The sequence below is a fragment of the Phalacrocorax aristotelis genome, chromosome 17 (genome assembly GCF_949628215.1).
Source record: "Phalacrocorax aristotelis chromosome 17, bGulAri2.1, whole genome shotgun sequence".
NCBI lineage: Eukaryota > Metazoa > Chordata > Aves > Suliformes > Phalacrocoracidae > Phalacrocorax > Phalacrocorax aristotelis.
The window spans coordinates 8,280,568-8,296,597 of record NC_134292.1 but is presented as its reverse complement, the minus strand read 5'-3'; the positions used below and the strand labels follow the sequence as shown (position 1 = coordinate 8,296,597).

The 16,030-nt window shown below is 38.6% G+C and overlaps 1 protein-coding gene across 2 annotated transcripts in view; it reads left to right on the top strand.

Moving 5' to 3' along the window:
- The window catches only part of AK8 (adenylate kinase 8), a 73,013-nt gene that overhangs the window by 7,138 nt on the left and 49,845 nt on the right, over positions 1-16,030 (top strand). For both annotated transcript variants that reach the window (XM_075112059.1, XM_075112060.1), the window contains exons 4-6: positions 389-502; positions 5,952-6,020; positions 14,381-14,462. In XM_075112059.1, the coding sequence (XP_074968160.1) occupies positions 389-502; positions 5,952-6,020; positions 14,381-14,462 (265 nt within the window). The remainder of the gene's footprint in view (positions 1-388; positions 503-5,951; positions 6,021-14,380; positions 14,463-16,030) is intronic.

Here is a 16,030-nt window from a genome sequence, read left to right as displayed (position 1 = left end):
TTGTGGTATTCCCATATTGTGGATTGCTTCATCTGCATGGCCAGTTGTCTAGCATGTCCACTGGTACCACTTAACTGGTCTTGTCAAAGTGGTACGTGAACCACAGAGAAAGCTGACCACAGAAACTTTGCAGATGATGGTGGTGTGTGCATGCTAGGAAGGAAGCTTTCTTCTTTAAAAATCTGTGCTATAGTACAGTAGATGAAAAAGACCTTATTCAAAGCTGTAGACTCTTGAACATCTTTAAAAGAAACTGCTTCAAGTTACACAGATAGTCTGTTTACTTAAATGAAAGGCTAGGAAAACACTCTTTCTGCAGCCTTCTGAAAAAATGCTTCATTTTTTTTCCAAATATTTTGACCTGTATTTTTTTTTCTTCTTCCCTCAGGCAATGTGGCTTTGTAAACATTTGGATGCCATACGTGTATCTCAGGAGACTTTGTTATTCAAGGAAATACTAGCGCTGACAAAGGAAGCAAAGGCGTATCAAGAAAGAAAACAGGTGTGTAAGAGGGTATAATTATAGTAGTTCTCATGTCACTGGAGGAGGAATTATATGGCGTTCCAATCATTTCCACTGCTATGAATTGAGCAGATAAGAGTAAATGTTCTTATATCTATGGTGGTTTGTACATTGGTTTGCGTGGATGTAGGTACAGGGTCTTTCAGAGAAGAAGGGTAACCTCTGCTAGATAAGAAGACATGAGCAAAGATAAAGATGTGTGAAGGCATAGAATAGGGGCAGGGGAGGAAGACAATGTAAAGTAATGGAGGTCTTGAAAACATTAACCTTAGACATGAGCAACAGAATTGAGAGAAGTCCAGGTATGCACCATACTATTTAAAAAATGGTCATTATATTGTTAAACAAAGCATCTTCTATTTCAGCATGTTTGATAATCTCTATAAAATAAGCATTAATCTCTGAGGTCTCCCTCAGTACAAAATGCTCTGGAAAATATGTTCACAAAGAACTTTTTTTTGATCTGACAGAGCTACTTAGTTGTGCACGCTTGATTTCTTTGTAGCACAACACAAATGACTGACTTAGTGTATTAACTCAAAAGCAGTATGACAATCCACAGTTATTGAAAACCCTAGAAGCTCTCAAGCTGAGGCAAGAGCAACTGACTCAGGAAACTGTTCAGTTCTTGGGTTGATGTGCTCTACCCAACTCCGAGTACCCTGTTTGCTCCAGACAGGTTTTTAATTCCATTTGTGCTTCATTGTGGGCCTCCTAACTGATGTTCAAAGGAGTTGGTCAGAAGAACGTTTTTTCCAGATGTCATGACTCACAGAATTAGTTGATCAGCAATGTGATGGCCTTGTTGTTAAAGGCTAGTGACAAGTAGATTGGGGAAAAAATGTTGAAAGAATATCCTGAATACACAGAAGCATCTCTGCTTCTGATTCCTGCCCTTTTAGCTGATTCTTTTCTCCAGATGTCAAGGTGATCCTTGAGTAATAGGATGGAAGAAGTCTGGTTTTCTGTGACACTCTCTAGCAACTCCAGCAGTCTGAGTTTCTCTTTTTTCCGTCATCACCTGTTTTCATAAAAATTGAAGCAATTTCATTTCTGTGAGAGTTCCACACTGCTGCTAAATTTGAATGAAATTGGCCAACAGATTCATAATTTGCTGAGATGGTAGATGGTGTGGTACATAGATGAATTTTTTTTCCTTAAAAAATTAGGCTGAAAATAGGGTGGTGTTTATTACAATGAAGTAGTGAATGAAGTTTGGAGATGCCTTGAGTAACATTCTTAAGGGTCTGAGAGGAAAGAGTTCACTGAACTTACTGGCAAAAAGGTTTGCTTTTGGCTGAGATGACAGAAAGTGATTCTTATTGAGAATATGTACTTTGAAATCTTCATTCTAATTATTAAAGATTGTTTTGCTAGATTCATAAATTTCAACTTAGAGGGGGAGAATTTAAAACAAAAATTCCCTTTGGTTTAATTACTGTAATTATTAACATATTTCAGACTATACAGATGCACTTTCAAGGGTGTCCTGTTGGGCTTATTTGATTCAAAAAGATGGATGGTGTGGAAGATGAAAGTCAAAAATGTCAAGGCTAATCAGGTAGTAAGGAGCACCCGAAGAGCAGAATCTGGTGGTGGTTTAGTACTGTGCAGTCTGACTTTGTTTTTGAGATGTTAGATCCTAGAAGAACATTTTCAGTAAATCATTTCTTTTATTCTTTTATATGGATTTGATTCTTCAGATGTAACTCCTGAAACTAAGAGGGAACTCCTGGCTTCCTCTTAATCAATGCAAGCTTTACAGTGACTTAAGATGTAGCCAGATTGTCACCTCAAGAGCTATATTTTCCCTTACTGATTCATGTCCGCTGGCTAAGTCTTCTTTTGTCATTACTCACTCCTGGTTCTGCTGAAGCAAGTGGTAAACGTGACTCCTCTAGCATCCATTAGCACTAACAGGGTTTGCATGTCTGTTCAGGAACAGAACAATATACCATCTTTGATACAACCAGAGCATTGGAAAGTTGTAGTCCCGGCCAAAGCAGTAAAATAAATGGAAAAGCAGGAACTAAGACTGTGTTTTTTGAAAGTCTGCTGTGAAGGTCATATAACATAATTTAATCTTGTTAGAGGAACATTTCATACGTATAAAGTTACTGTGGCTGAATTAACCCCAGTGCCAAGGTCGTTCATTTTTAGGTCAGTAGGCCAATGTTTACTAGATCTGGACAAATGCTGCAGAAAGGTCCACAAATGTTTGTTCACGTATTTTACTTAGTTATCTTTAGCCCAGCTTTCATCTCTTTTGTGTTCACTTCCAGTGAACATTAAAGCATTTGAGTTTTCCTGGCATAAGAATTCATGGAAGGCATATTTAAAATCTGTGATTATTCTATGAAGCTCAATTTTTAAAGTTGGACATGCAATCATTCACTAACACACACCTGGCCACTTACTAATGAGCACAGCTCAGGTAATGAATTTTAAATATTGACTGTTCAAAGCAAAATGTGATCATTCTGCATGTAAAAATATTCAAAAAAGTCAAATATTTCTGAATATTCAATAAATTTGAAGAACCACGAGCTATCAATAAATATTCCATGAACAGAAAAAGAGGCTACATTTTTTGATAAATCATTGCAAATTATTCCCTCATCTCTAGTTATTATAATGTTAATAGGAAGCACCTTCAGGTTTTTCCTATAGTGAAGTCTAATGATGAGCTATTGCGTGTTTCACTTTTCCTGTTAACTGGATAAAGTAAGAAGTTGAAACAACTCTGGTAATTGTGGGCTTATGGAATGGGCGAGCTCTTAATGCTATACTAAATTGCAGTTAAGGTGTTTGCATACTATGTAATGACTTAAAACTGCTCTACAGTTGCATCATATCCCTGTGCTTTTTAAGAAGAAATATAATAGAAGAGACGAAAACTGAAGTTGTCCTTATCTATGCAAATTCAGTCTTCTAATCTATTTCAGGGCAAGCCACTACGAAGGAACTGGTTTGGTCTTATGTATACATAAAACCCCCAGCTTTTCACATGTATTTATCTGAACAAGCTAAATCTAAACATCTATGATTTTCAAAATACTAAAACCAATTTCTTCAAACTTTCTCTCTGAGGTGCAAACTATAAAGCAAACTAAGTCAGAAAAAAACATAGAATGTTTAAAATTAATCAGGTATGAGTACAGTTTTTCAGCAGTATGGAAACAGTGATTAAACCAGTGTGTTTAGAAAAGTGGTCTGAACATAAAATACCATGGCTTTTGGAAGGTTTAACAATTCAAGCAGCAGGTCTTCCCATTAAGTAAACTGACGTTGGGACAGGCTCAGAGCGCCTTAGATAAGATACCGTTCTGCAGTTACCAAATGTGGTGTTATCCGTTATTGCAGATTTCTGGGAGGTGAAGTCCCATCTACCAGGCTCATGATATATTTATGTGAGTGCTTATGAAAGAGAAGTTGTAAATGTGCTATCTGATATGTATAAAATTTCATGATTTCTAGTTGAATAATTAGGCATTCCACAAGCAACCTCTCGAAAATGATTTTGTAGGCCACTGCTCAGTAGGAGGAAAACTGACCAGGAAATGAGACTGGAATTGAGCCACAAAGAGCAGAAGGAACTAAAATGCTGAAATACCCACATGTGTGCCCTTGACTGTTTTTGTGCAATAAACTCTCCTCAAAAGAGAGGACTAAGAATACCACTGCACTGAAAGAAGGTAGTATAATTTTGGTTTAAATTGCTTTGGCAAGTCTTAGCAGAGTGGACCCCCGGCAGTCACTAGCCTGTCTTGACGTGACACATCAAAGAAGTAAGCAAGACGGTAGCTGTTTCTGATAGCAGCGTGAGGCACCTTTGGAAGGTGACAGGCTCAAAGCCACAGACCCAGGCTCCAGCAGCAAGAGGCTGCAGGAGGCTTTGCCGCACCACCCTATGGGACCTGCTGACTTTCAAGAAACAGCAATTTCTTTCCCTTTTTCTCTTTTACCTGCTTGAATGTTGTCTTATGAATGGCTGATATTACGAAAGGCGCTGAGAACTGGGGACAGTAGAGATAAATAAAACAAGAAAACCCACTGCCTGACTGGGCCACCTTGGCCGTTCCACAGCCAGCTGAGTTCTTGTGTGTATTCTGGAGTGCTTGCTCCACTCTAAAGTGACTTGAGTGGTAGTGTTTCAACCATTCCTGGTGAAATTGTTTCATGAGCTAATGGAGATTGTTCAGAAATCTTTCCGCATAATTTGTCAAATTTTCATTATACCTATCTACATTCTCTAGTATAAGCCTGCAGACATATTCTTTCTTTTATGATTATGCCCTTGAGACTGTTTGGTTAGAAAAAGAGATGGGATCCCGTGACATATGGAACTGTGTGGAACAAAGAATCAAGCTCACATCATTAAGCGAAAGATAAGTTTTTGACTTGGGAAGTAGATAATCTGACTGCAGAATTGTTTCTGAGTATTCATTTTACCAATAATAACAAAATGAATGAGACTGAGACAAGGCATTTAGTCAAGTGATTAACAGCTGCTCTGACTGGCATGGCCAAAGGTTTAGATTTTATCAAGTTTTAACTGCCTAACATGGTCCAACCAAGTTTGGCACAGAATAAAGGCCTAAATTAACAAGGTGATGAAGAAAATTCTTACAAGATGGAAAGAAGGGTATTGTTAAATTCTTTTTGTCAGGAAATTAATATAATAATGGAAGAAATAAATATTATGGGGGAAAAAAATGCTAAATCTGTAGAGGAACTTTGTTCTCCTGTCAGATAGCAAATACTGTCTTACAAAACATCTCTAGATACGGGCAAAGTAATAGTCATAGGACGAAACAGCACTACTGCAAATCTTGGCACATGCAGTTTCAATCCCATTTCATGGTCCCAAGTTTAAAAATGAACTGTCTTGAACATTAAAATGTACTTTATTTAAACTTTCTGGATGATGAAAGAGCGAGAGTTACTTGAAACTATGAAACAGATCATCTGAAAATCAGACTTTCTGTTATTTGCTCTGTGTTTGAGATTCTGCTTGTCTCGCAGGATAGCTGTTAAGATCACTAATGCTGAAGCCGCTGACATATGAAACAGTAGTGGGTCAGATGCTTGTAGTAAAAAGGACTGCTTGCGGATGTGGTGTTCTTATGCATCTCTCTGCAGGTTTGAAGTCCAGCGCGTGTGTTAGTGTGCAAAACTGGGCACCACTTCCATGTCAGTGTGCAAAAAGCATGGCTGTAGGCTTTGTGTTCGGCTTACCTTTAACGCTGATTTTTGTGCCCTTATTAACTCTCTGATATATTATGTTAATGACTTGGGACTTGCACAGATTTATTTATTTATTTTTAAGAAGACATCTCAGTTCACCTTTAACCAGAATATGCCTGCATGGTAAAATTCCTTTTGAACTCAATTGTGAATATTCAGCCTTTTTTTGTTCTTTCTTTAGAAAATTCCCAACGCGCTTTGGGCCAATCTGATCCAGGAACGTCTGTCAAACGTGGACTGCATCAAACAAGTAAGAATTGTTCCTCAGAGGGCCGGTGGATAAGCACTTACACAACTCGTGCATAGTAGTTAGCATTCTGAGTCCTGAGCAGAGGAGGGAATGGGGGCAAATCATTGGGGGCTCTGGAGCGGATTGCTTTCTTGAACATCAGCAGAGGGAGTTTGGAGCTTTATTAACAGGATAAAGGGGAGGATGAGAGTATGCATATGCTAATCTTCTAGCACAGAGATGATCAAAGGCTGAACAAGCATAGCTTTGTTGATTGCCTGGGGCAACTGGCAGAGTTATAGTGGACAAAACAGATAAACAGAAAATATATAAAAATCAATATGTTAAGGTTTTAACTCTTATTGGGGAAAGGGGGGAAAAAGGATCTAACATTATTGATATCAATTTCTTTATTTCTCATTGTGTCTTTTTTTTCTTCCTGTTTTATGAAAAACTGCATTTGATTATATTCTCTTCTAGGCAATAATTAGTATGTTCACTGTTATTTTACACAAATAGGCAACTGAATAGGTTTAGCTGTATTCAAGGATGTGTGGCTTCCCCCCCATCCCCTGTGCTTAGCCTTAATACAAGTAGAGACTTTTAACATAGAACTGAAAGAGAGCTTAAGTAGATTAATATTGGTTGAAATGAATGTCTGGACTCAAGGAAGCAACATCTCTTTTATGTGTTTCCTTTAAAATCTCAGATATTGTTATGGTTTATTGAGTCCATAATCAGCCCATTATAAGGGTTTATTTGTAAGACATACTAATCTAATGGATAAAGCCCTGCTGCTAAACAGTGCCAAAATCAGACTGCACATTATTTGATGTACTTCTTGAGAGGAAAAAGTCCAGTCCAAAGTAGGCATTATGTTCATGAAGGACTGAATAGCTTTTTCAGAAAAATAGTACGTGTTTTCAGAACAGTCACTCTGTCACACCCACACCCTTGGGTCAGGGTCTGATTAGTTCTTCCTGACCTCACAGAGATATTGCAAGGCTCATAGTTTTATTAAAATCTGTTGCTTCTTAACATCATCATCATCTACCTTGTTGGTTGAATAAAGCAGGGCTGTCATTGACATTTCATTGAATTGTGAAAATTGCTTCCTAAAACTTCTTGGCATTAGGCACTGAAAGAAACTGGAGATGCTGAAAATCTTGTGTCTTGTACTTCTTTCTCTGTTTCTCTGATTTTTGGTGTAGTCTGCGATGATCTGCAGACTGGATCCTTCCACCCATGTAAAACAAAACCGCCTTGGGGGCTGGGCCATTGCCTTGTAGTTCTTAAGATGGTAATTCTGTAGCGCAGAGGTGTCCATAGGTGCAGAGGAACATCAATGATACTAGCAAGAAGAACTGAAAAAAATTTCTGCCCCTGATTGAAGGTAATGTGAATGATTGCCAAAGAAGTCTTCATGTGCTTCAGTGCAAAGTCAACTATCTTAGCTTAAACCACTGATAGAAGTAGCTTTCAGTGGTCCTGCCTTGTGTAAGCTAGTTCAGATGTCATCCACAGCAATGAACTGTGGAAAGGATAATTCAGTCAGGATGGTAAGGAAGAGATGGAGATGGAATCTCACAAATTGTTCCTGCCCGAGAGGTTTGCTAGAGTACATCTGTCCGTGTCATATTCCTGTTGTGAGCATACAGCCGTAGCGAAATGGGTAGCATGCTGTGTCTCTTTAAGCAGTAGCTTAGAACTAGCAATAGCTAGACTTTTACCCGTCCCATTATCTAACCACTGGTTGCATGAGAATTTAATTTAGAATGCTACCTGCTGGTGTTTAACGTTATGGAGAAAAATCAGTAAGCTAAAACAAATCTTTCCTTGCCCAGCTAATCTTGCCAGGGCATAGAAGAGTGTATGGCAGTGCCCTTACTTGCATTGGGAAGTATCTTGCTATAGAAGTCCTCTTCATCACTAGAGAAAGCTCTGAAGGAGCAAAAATAAGTTAATGTGGGTGATTTTTGAACAGTTCATTGCATTTTTAGCTAAATCCAGGTTTAACAAGACACTTACTGCAACAAAAATCTGCGTTATTGGCTCCCTACGTATTTACCAATGACAGTATAGGGCTCCTCCTCCCTCCAATAAATGTGAGCAATTGTTTTTATGAGGGGAAATTCATGAAACAGAAGCCTAGCTCATCTCCAAATTATTCTAGATTTATACCAGATATAAATCCAATTGACATTCATGGGCTTGAATTCCTGCGATTTTGGAGTAACACGGTGATGAGTTGAACCCTGTGCTTTTGAACTTCACCAGTATTTGCTTCATGGGGAATTACCAAGGCATTAGGATTTTAAAATGTGCTGGCAACTCTCAACTGCGAAGTGTGGATTTTTCTGATGCCCACGCCTGCCTTCTTTCTACTCACTGTGAACTAATAAAATCTGCTTTGCCGTGCAGATGAGACACAGGATTTAGGCAAAATGCACACTGCTGTTAGTTGAAGCTCTTATGTTCTTTCTAAATCTTGCTGCTGTTTCTCTTTGAATTCTGTTCCTGCGCTGGTACGATTGAGGCCTGGGAAGACTGTGGAAGAATTTTCTGGTTCATTATGTATAAGGATGTGACCCCCTCCCCTTCTTTTCCAAATGGACCATTTTTTTTAATGTGGTAGTTCCTGTGTTTCTTGCTCCATGCTGCTTCATCTGGGAGATTGAAACAATGGTTTTCACATCCCTAGAAAGAAAGGATTAAAGACATTGGCAGAAAACCTAAGGGTTATCTATTTTTCTCTACAAAATGCCGTAAACCTTACTCCATAATTGGTCTATTAATTTTGAATTTGCAAAGTAGAATTAAGCTTTTGCATTGTTAGTCACTGTGCTTGAATTATATGGGTCTGTCCGGTTTCTCTTGAAGTTCTTTTTAGCTGAGCTATTTCATATATTTATTATTTAGCGCTCCAGATCTGGTAGTATTTAATGTATTTGTTTATCTGTACTAAATTCACGCAGGACCTAGGCCTTTCAATTTGCAGGACAACCTGTTTAAAAACACGCATGTGTTGTACCATCTTGTTAATTTTTGTGGCATTTTGAATTAAAGAGTGTAGCTGAGGAACACTTGAGAAGCCAGTATTGTCAGCTCTGGTTATACTAGCAAATGAGCAGCAAAAAAAGACTATGAATGTCAACATTTTTTATGCAAGCAGTGCAATGAGATATCATGGATATCCAGCAAGTCAGGTGATTGTACGATTTACTACCTTTTCCTTGTGGCAAGATGTGGAACATGCATCTCCAGTGAAACTTCTCCTCTAGTGAATATGTTTAAAATATCTTTAAACCTGTAGAAATGAAAGTAAGTTAGAAAGATGATAAACCCAAGAGAGAAACTGCTCTTCTGACTGCTAACTGCTAGGCTTTAGGCTGGTTTCAGTCCCCAAACACAGCTTCCCTCAGCTTAACACTAGCAGCTTCTCCAGTTTGGCTACTAGTAGTTAGCAGGTAGGACAGGGAAGATGCCAGGGTACCCCTGGCATTTTCCGTAGTTGTGGTTAAATGTTTCTTGCATGATCTCTAAAAGGTAGTAGTGGCTGGGGCAGTCTGTCCTCTAATGCTGTCTGGAGGAGAGCTGTTGGATGGCAGTAGCTGCTGTAAACTAGCAAGCTGGTGAACTCCTCTTCAGTTTAGGTCTTTTATGACAGTATCTCTACAACCTCCCCAACATGCTTATTTTTTCACATAAGTCTCTGCCTGATTAAAAGAAGGTGTGTTTTCAACAGCTGATTTTCCAGTGTTTGTTGTGATATTGTTGAAGTGAGTTTTCTGAACCATCAGTGTGTAAGCAAAATCCTTTGCTCACCAAAGGCTGCACCCACCCTATGCTTTTTTTGCCCCATGCTTTCTATAATTGTTGGTATGGTTCTAGTTTTCCTTTTAATAGCAAGGGAAGGATCTCTCAGTGGCTTTTATTTTAAGTATTCGGTCATGTAAACTCCGAGTAAGGTGATGAGATGGTTAAAAAGCCAACAGCTGCATAGTGTTCTGCCTATATTTTATGTTCCTGTTGTTACCACCAGCAACACTGAATCAGTGCTGGATGTGTTACAGAACTATGGGGAAAAAGCCCTTTATAAAGCTTCCCTGACATTCAGCAAGAAGGGAGTGGATGTTCTTGGTCTAGTTAAGGTTTCAGTTATTTTTAGGGAAAACACATAGTTGACTTTTCAACGTTATGATTGTTATTAAAAATCTTTTAGTTAATGGGTAGTAATTTGTGGTCACTAAAACTTCCTCACATTGTGTATGTCTTTTCCATTTGAGAGGGGATCTATGCATTTTAATTGCAATGTTTTCCTTACGTGATTGGAAATAGAGTTAATACTGTGGATTTGGTACTTCATTGACCAGATTTACGCCATTTCTCTCAAAGCATGAGTCAGCATTTTTTTCTGTGACTGTTAATAGATTAGGAGCAGTGTGTTGGACCATAGTACCACCAGCTGTTTGTTTTATTTCTCCTTGTGGTGTCATTGGCTTGGCATTAATTGTACAGCTTTCATCCCACTGACAGTAGGAATACAGAATTTTTTGTGCTATTGTTTTGACACTCACAGGTTTATAGATGTCACAGGCATTCTCTAAGGAGAGCATTTTTATTGATCAACAGCTCTGCTGAGACCGTGTTATGTGTTCTTCTAATACAAATGTAGTTAGGACTGCAAGGGATCCGGCGGGTAGGTGTTCCAGCATACGCGGAAAACTTACGGCAAGCATTATGTTAGAACCTGGGACTTGTGAAGCTGATATGAAGACTTTTCATCTTACAGGGTTAGTACATGTTGGCTACGGCACCTCTGACTGCTGATGTTGTGGAGGGAAATTATAGAACTGGGGAAGGCTTCTGAAGAGATTGCTACATGATGAATTTGTGAGAGAGCAAGCTGAGCAACTCTACTCGTGTCTTAGGACCATTTACAAACTAAGCTTAGGCAAGTGATTCACATGAGTAGTGGTAGAATTACTTTTGATTGGTATTAAACCGTTCAGAAAGGTAGTGGCTGTCCTTGAGAGGGAAGGCAGAGAGCGTAATGGCTATTGGTTCTTTTTGGTTTTACCTTGGCAGATAAGGGCATCATGTTGTCTCTGTGAAACTCCATGCAAGGATGGTGATGTTACATAGATTTATCTGGGGAATCTCCCTATTCACCATCTTTTTTGTTTTCCAAGAAGAATGTGGCTCTTTTTTTTAAATAGCTTTGCAGCTTACTCAACCTACAAAAATAATGTAGGCAATAAAAGGTTTCTTTTTAATGGGAAATCTGGTAAAGTTGGAGCTGCTTCCATCATCCGTGCTGCTAATGTTGATGGACTGCAGGAGCTGGGTTGACAATATTTCTACTGCACTCCTCAGTCTGCTGTTTTCTGAAAATCCCAGAAATTTTAGATCCATACTGGCAAAGCTATTACTGAAATTATTTTTTTTTGCATTATTGTCTGTCCACTTTCTTCAGATGGGAGTGAAAGGCATGTAATACTTTTGAAAAAGTACTGAATGATGCTGTGGAAAAATTGTGCTGAGCTTTTTTCCTAAAGGCAGCAGTATTCATGACCTTTGATCTTTATGTATGTCGCTGAGATTTCTTTCAGATGTGCCACGTAATTTCACATTATTTCTTTGTGCTATCCCTTTTCGTTAGGCAGTGTCAATTCTGGAATCTATAATTAAAAAAAAAAAAAGAGAGAGACTCTGAAGGTCAAATAACAAGAGAGAACTGAATACCCAAGTCTTCATTATTGAGGTGGAAAGTGTGAAAGTATGTAAGCTTGGTATTATACCTGAGAGTACTGCCAGCAAAGGAATGAGACTTACATTTGGGAATGACCTTGAGCATTTCCTTTGAGGTTCCTTAAATCTGGAGAGGGAAGTGATGGTATTGAAAGTGCTTCCTTGTTGCTGACTTTCAGCATGGCATGGGTCTCCAAGGAGCTTTTCACCTGGCATTACAGCAACAGCAGAATGCTGTATTTACAGCGGTCTTCATGTGGGAAAGGATTGAGGTTTCCAGCTGAAAGAGGGTACAGTGACCACAGAGTAAAGGCACTGTGGAATTACTCACTTCTAGCCTTTGTTCCACCCTCGATGTGATAAGGTGCAATCCGTGCATAGATGTAAGGTTACTGCTATCAAGAAGAAAAAATAGATGGCTTCTTAAAGAAACAAATTTACCATGTGAAGTTACTAATTACACTTTAATGATAGTCAGGAGGGCAAAAAAAGACCAGTGTTTGCATAAAGCATGATAGGCATATTTTAAGTCAGGTCTTGCTCTGCTGTGTCTTGCTTCCTCTTGCTTCGTTCCCAAGCCACACTCCCTTTTCACATTTTTTCCCTTTTTTTTTTTTTTTTTATCTGTGACATCTGCTTGGAGCTTGTCCCTCCTGTGATACCATACTACTTGCAGCTGTTCAGACCTCCAGCTCTGAGCTGTGCATGGGGTGCCCTGAGCATACGGCCTTTTTGATGTGTGATAAAACAGAACCAAGCCACTGGGGGTATGGAGAGCGAATGCAGCAGAATATCAATAAACCTGTTCTGAACAAAGCTGCAGCTCTGTGGTGGAATAGACATTTCACTGAAGTGTCAAGTAGATGGATAATGTATTCTAATTAGGGAATGACTGATACCCTGGAACTCAGAGACCTTTGGAAATAAGATCCAAAATGCTAACTATTTTTGTAGCGTGTGTTTATTTTGCACTTGTTTAATGCCTTAAAATGTATTTGTTGCAGGAAGCTATTTATTGAGCTGTGTTTTCTTACATTGCAAAAACTTTTAGCTATAAAATTGCTTATTGCTTGTTTTAAGGACCTTTGAAATGTGTATATAAACCTCTTGAATTTTGCTATGCATTGTTAAAAAACAATATTCTGTGTTTACTGCCTGTTGCTCAGAATGTGATTTTGAGCAATAAGCTGTAGTGACATCAGAAGCAATGGTTTTGTGGGGTGGTTTTTCTTTGTTTTGTTTTAGTTTCCAAAACTGTTGCACTTGGAGTGGAGGAGAAAGAGCCAGATTTGTAGTCTGTGTAAATTGGCATAGATTTACTGCCTTCAGACCCCTGATACCATTTCTCTCTACAAGAGGATCTGGGCCTATATATATGTTGTACAGGCACAATATATTCAGAACTACTGCTGAAGTTCCTAGCATACTGCTAAAATTATTGTGCTGCCTTGTCTTCTGCAAATCCCAGGGGATAAACGGATTTCTCAGCACCTGTGTGACCTTAGGCAGCGGTTCATTCTAATTCGGTAGAGCAAACACTGAGAGTGGCAAAAATGGCTTGCAGTTACTTGAGTCTCTTATTTTCTACAGATATCAGCAGGATGACATGTTCCTGAAACCAGGCTAATTAAGGAATTTTAAATAGTCTACTCTATTTTCTTGTATAATTGGAATGTCCCAATTTCTTCCTACAGAAGTGGTGAAGATATGTTTCCGCGAAATACTTCTAAAACCTTTGGACCCCATACTGACAGAGCTTCAAATTTATGTGGGAGATGATAATGATTGCTAGCTAATGCAATATTAAAATATCTTCTTTATTTCAGTACAAAGATGGTTTCCAGATTTATTGTGATATCACAAAGTTATTTTGAGATATAGCATGTAGTGACCAAGGACATGTGTGGTTAAGCAACTAACACAAATTAGACAAAGTTTGGAAGATTCGGGCTTGAGACTAGGAAGTGGATTGGGTTTCAAATACTGCATCACACAGAAACTGAGTGAGGCTGCAGCTCTCTTACAGATCTGTAAATGTTTTTTTAAAGATGCTCAATCCAACACTTAGCTGGCTATAACAAGGACTTAAGGGAGCAAAAGGCTCTTTTTTCTTTTTTCTTTCTTTTGCTCTGTTGCTTCATTAGCTTTGGGAGTGCTGGTTCCATTACTGTGAGTTTTCCTGTATAATTTAAGAAAATAATGAAAGCGTGCATATTTTCCTCAGTGTTCTTGGCATTAAATCTGTCTTTAGATTTGTTTAGCCTCTTTTTTATACACAGTGTGGGCTGGTATCCTTTTGAATATTTCAAAACTGTAGAAATTGTTTTGGGTTGTTTTTATTCGAGATAGAAGTTTCTTTTTTTTTTTTTAAGGTTGAAACATGAAAAAAAATCATTGCTACAATACGTAAGTTCCCATTGCTCTGTGGCAGTGGTATTAGTGCATGCCATTTCACAAAAATATTGGTGCTTCATGTTTGCTTTCTTCTCTCACAAGCAGCCATAACAAATACAGTGCTGTTGTGAGAGCAGAAGGAGGTAATTTTTGTGCAAATAGCACTGTTGTTTAGTGCTAATTTTTGTTTTTTTCTGTTCCAGGATCAATAACTGTTTCATGTTTTTGTTCAATAGGGATGGATTTTGGAAGGCTTCCCTGAAAATCAGGAACAGGCATGGATGCTGCAATCATCTGGCATCATTCCTAGGCATGTTGGTAAGCAGTACAAGGTTTGTGTGTGATTGCATCCAGCAGGAAAGACTAGAAGTGTTTCTCTCCAAAAATCCTCAATAAATTCAGTGCCGATACTGAAGGCACTGGAGTCACCAGACAGCAGAATATTTCAGTATGGTTCAGACTCACTCAAAAACTTGAGGTAGTTTTTGAGTGAGACTTTAACCCTGTCTTTCACACATGAACCCTTTTCTTCTTACATGTTAGAGTACTGTAAATATTTTCTGTAATTTTTTTCTGGGGAAAAAAAATAACACAACACCCCATCCCCCACCCCTACCCCCTCCCCACCTCCCCAGAAAAAGACCCACTCCAGCAAGTGTCTCTCCCTGGGCAGCTATATGTAGCTTTGTTTCTGTTCTGGGAGTGGGGCTAAGTTTTGTTTGACTTCAATCTCTAGAAATCATCCTTTATCCTCAGACCAAAACAATTCCTCTTGTACTAAATACAAATTAATCCTTCTGTTGAATTAGAGAATGCATACTTAGCAAACTTTACTCCACCAAGTGAAGCAGAAACATCATGCTTTTAAGCTTGACCTTTCAGAGTATGAGTGGATTCTGGCATGATTTGAGAGGAACGTTTGTTTACTGGCGAAGTGCTTATAGACAAGGCCTTGACAGCTGCCATTGCCTTCTAGAAGAAGCCAGTTGTCCGGAATTAATATAGTTAGAGGACCTACTTAGAATGTAGGAAGTTATTATGATTGTGTGGAATACAGTGTAAAATGATAAATGTCGAGCTTGCCAGTGGATAGTGAACAGAATGTTAGCGAACTTAATAAATTGTCACTTTGGATTTGATTTGGATGAGATTCGACTGTTAATGAAGAATTCAGAAGCACTGCAATAGAGTTAGGCAAAAATGTTTAATGTCTAGTACTTGCATGTATTTTTAATATAGCTAATAACATCTGAAGTTGAGTTTTGCTCACAATTATATCTGTGCAACCAAGACCTGAATGAGAATCTTAAAGCTCAGTCTGTCTAGTTAATCAAAAAGAAGACTGAGAGGAGATGAGATTTACGGTGTATGAGTACCTTAATAGGGAGAGAAGCGTCTGAAAGAGCTATTTGATACAGAGAAGAAAGTCATAAGAACAACTTGTTTGAAACCTGTAATCAAATGCACTGAAAAGAGTAATTAAATTACAATGTTTAACTGTGAGGATGATTAGCCAAAAGCAACCTAGGGAGCTGACAGATTCTCCATCTTTTGATGCTTTCTAATCAAGTTTGAACACTTTTCTGTGAGGTTATACAAAAATAAGTTTCACCGGTCTCACCACCGAAGTACCTGGGTGAAAAGTAGTTGTTTGTGGTATAAAAGAGAATCATTCTCGAGCCCTAGGCTCCAGATACGATGTAAGTGAGGGACAACCTTGTTAATTAGTAAGGATGACAGGGACAGCTAGTACTTATCGGTACTGGACTGGATTAATGTAGATTTTATCCCCCTATACTGTTTAGAAGATGGAGCAAAATTCTGATTAGAAGTGAAGTACAGTATTTGTGGGTAGAATGCTGGGAAAGGCGAATGAGGCAAATGTG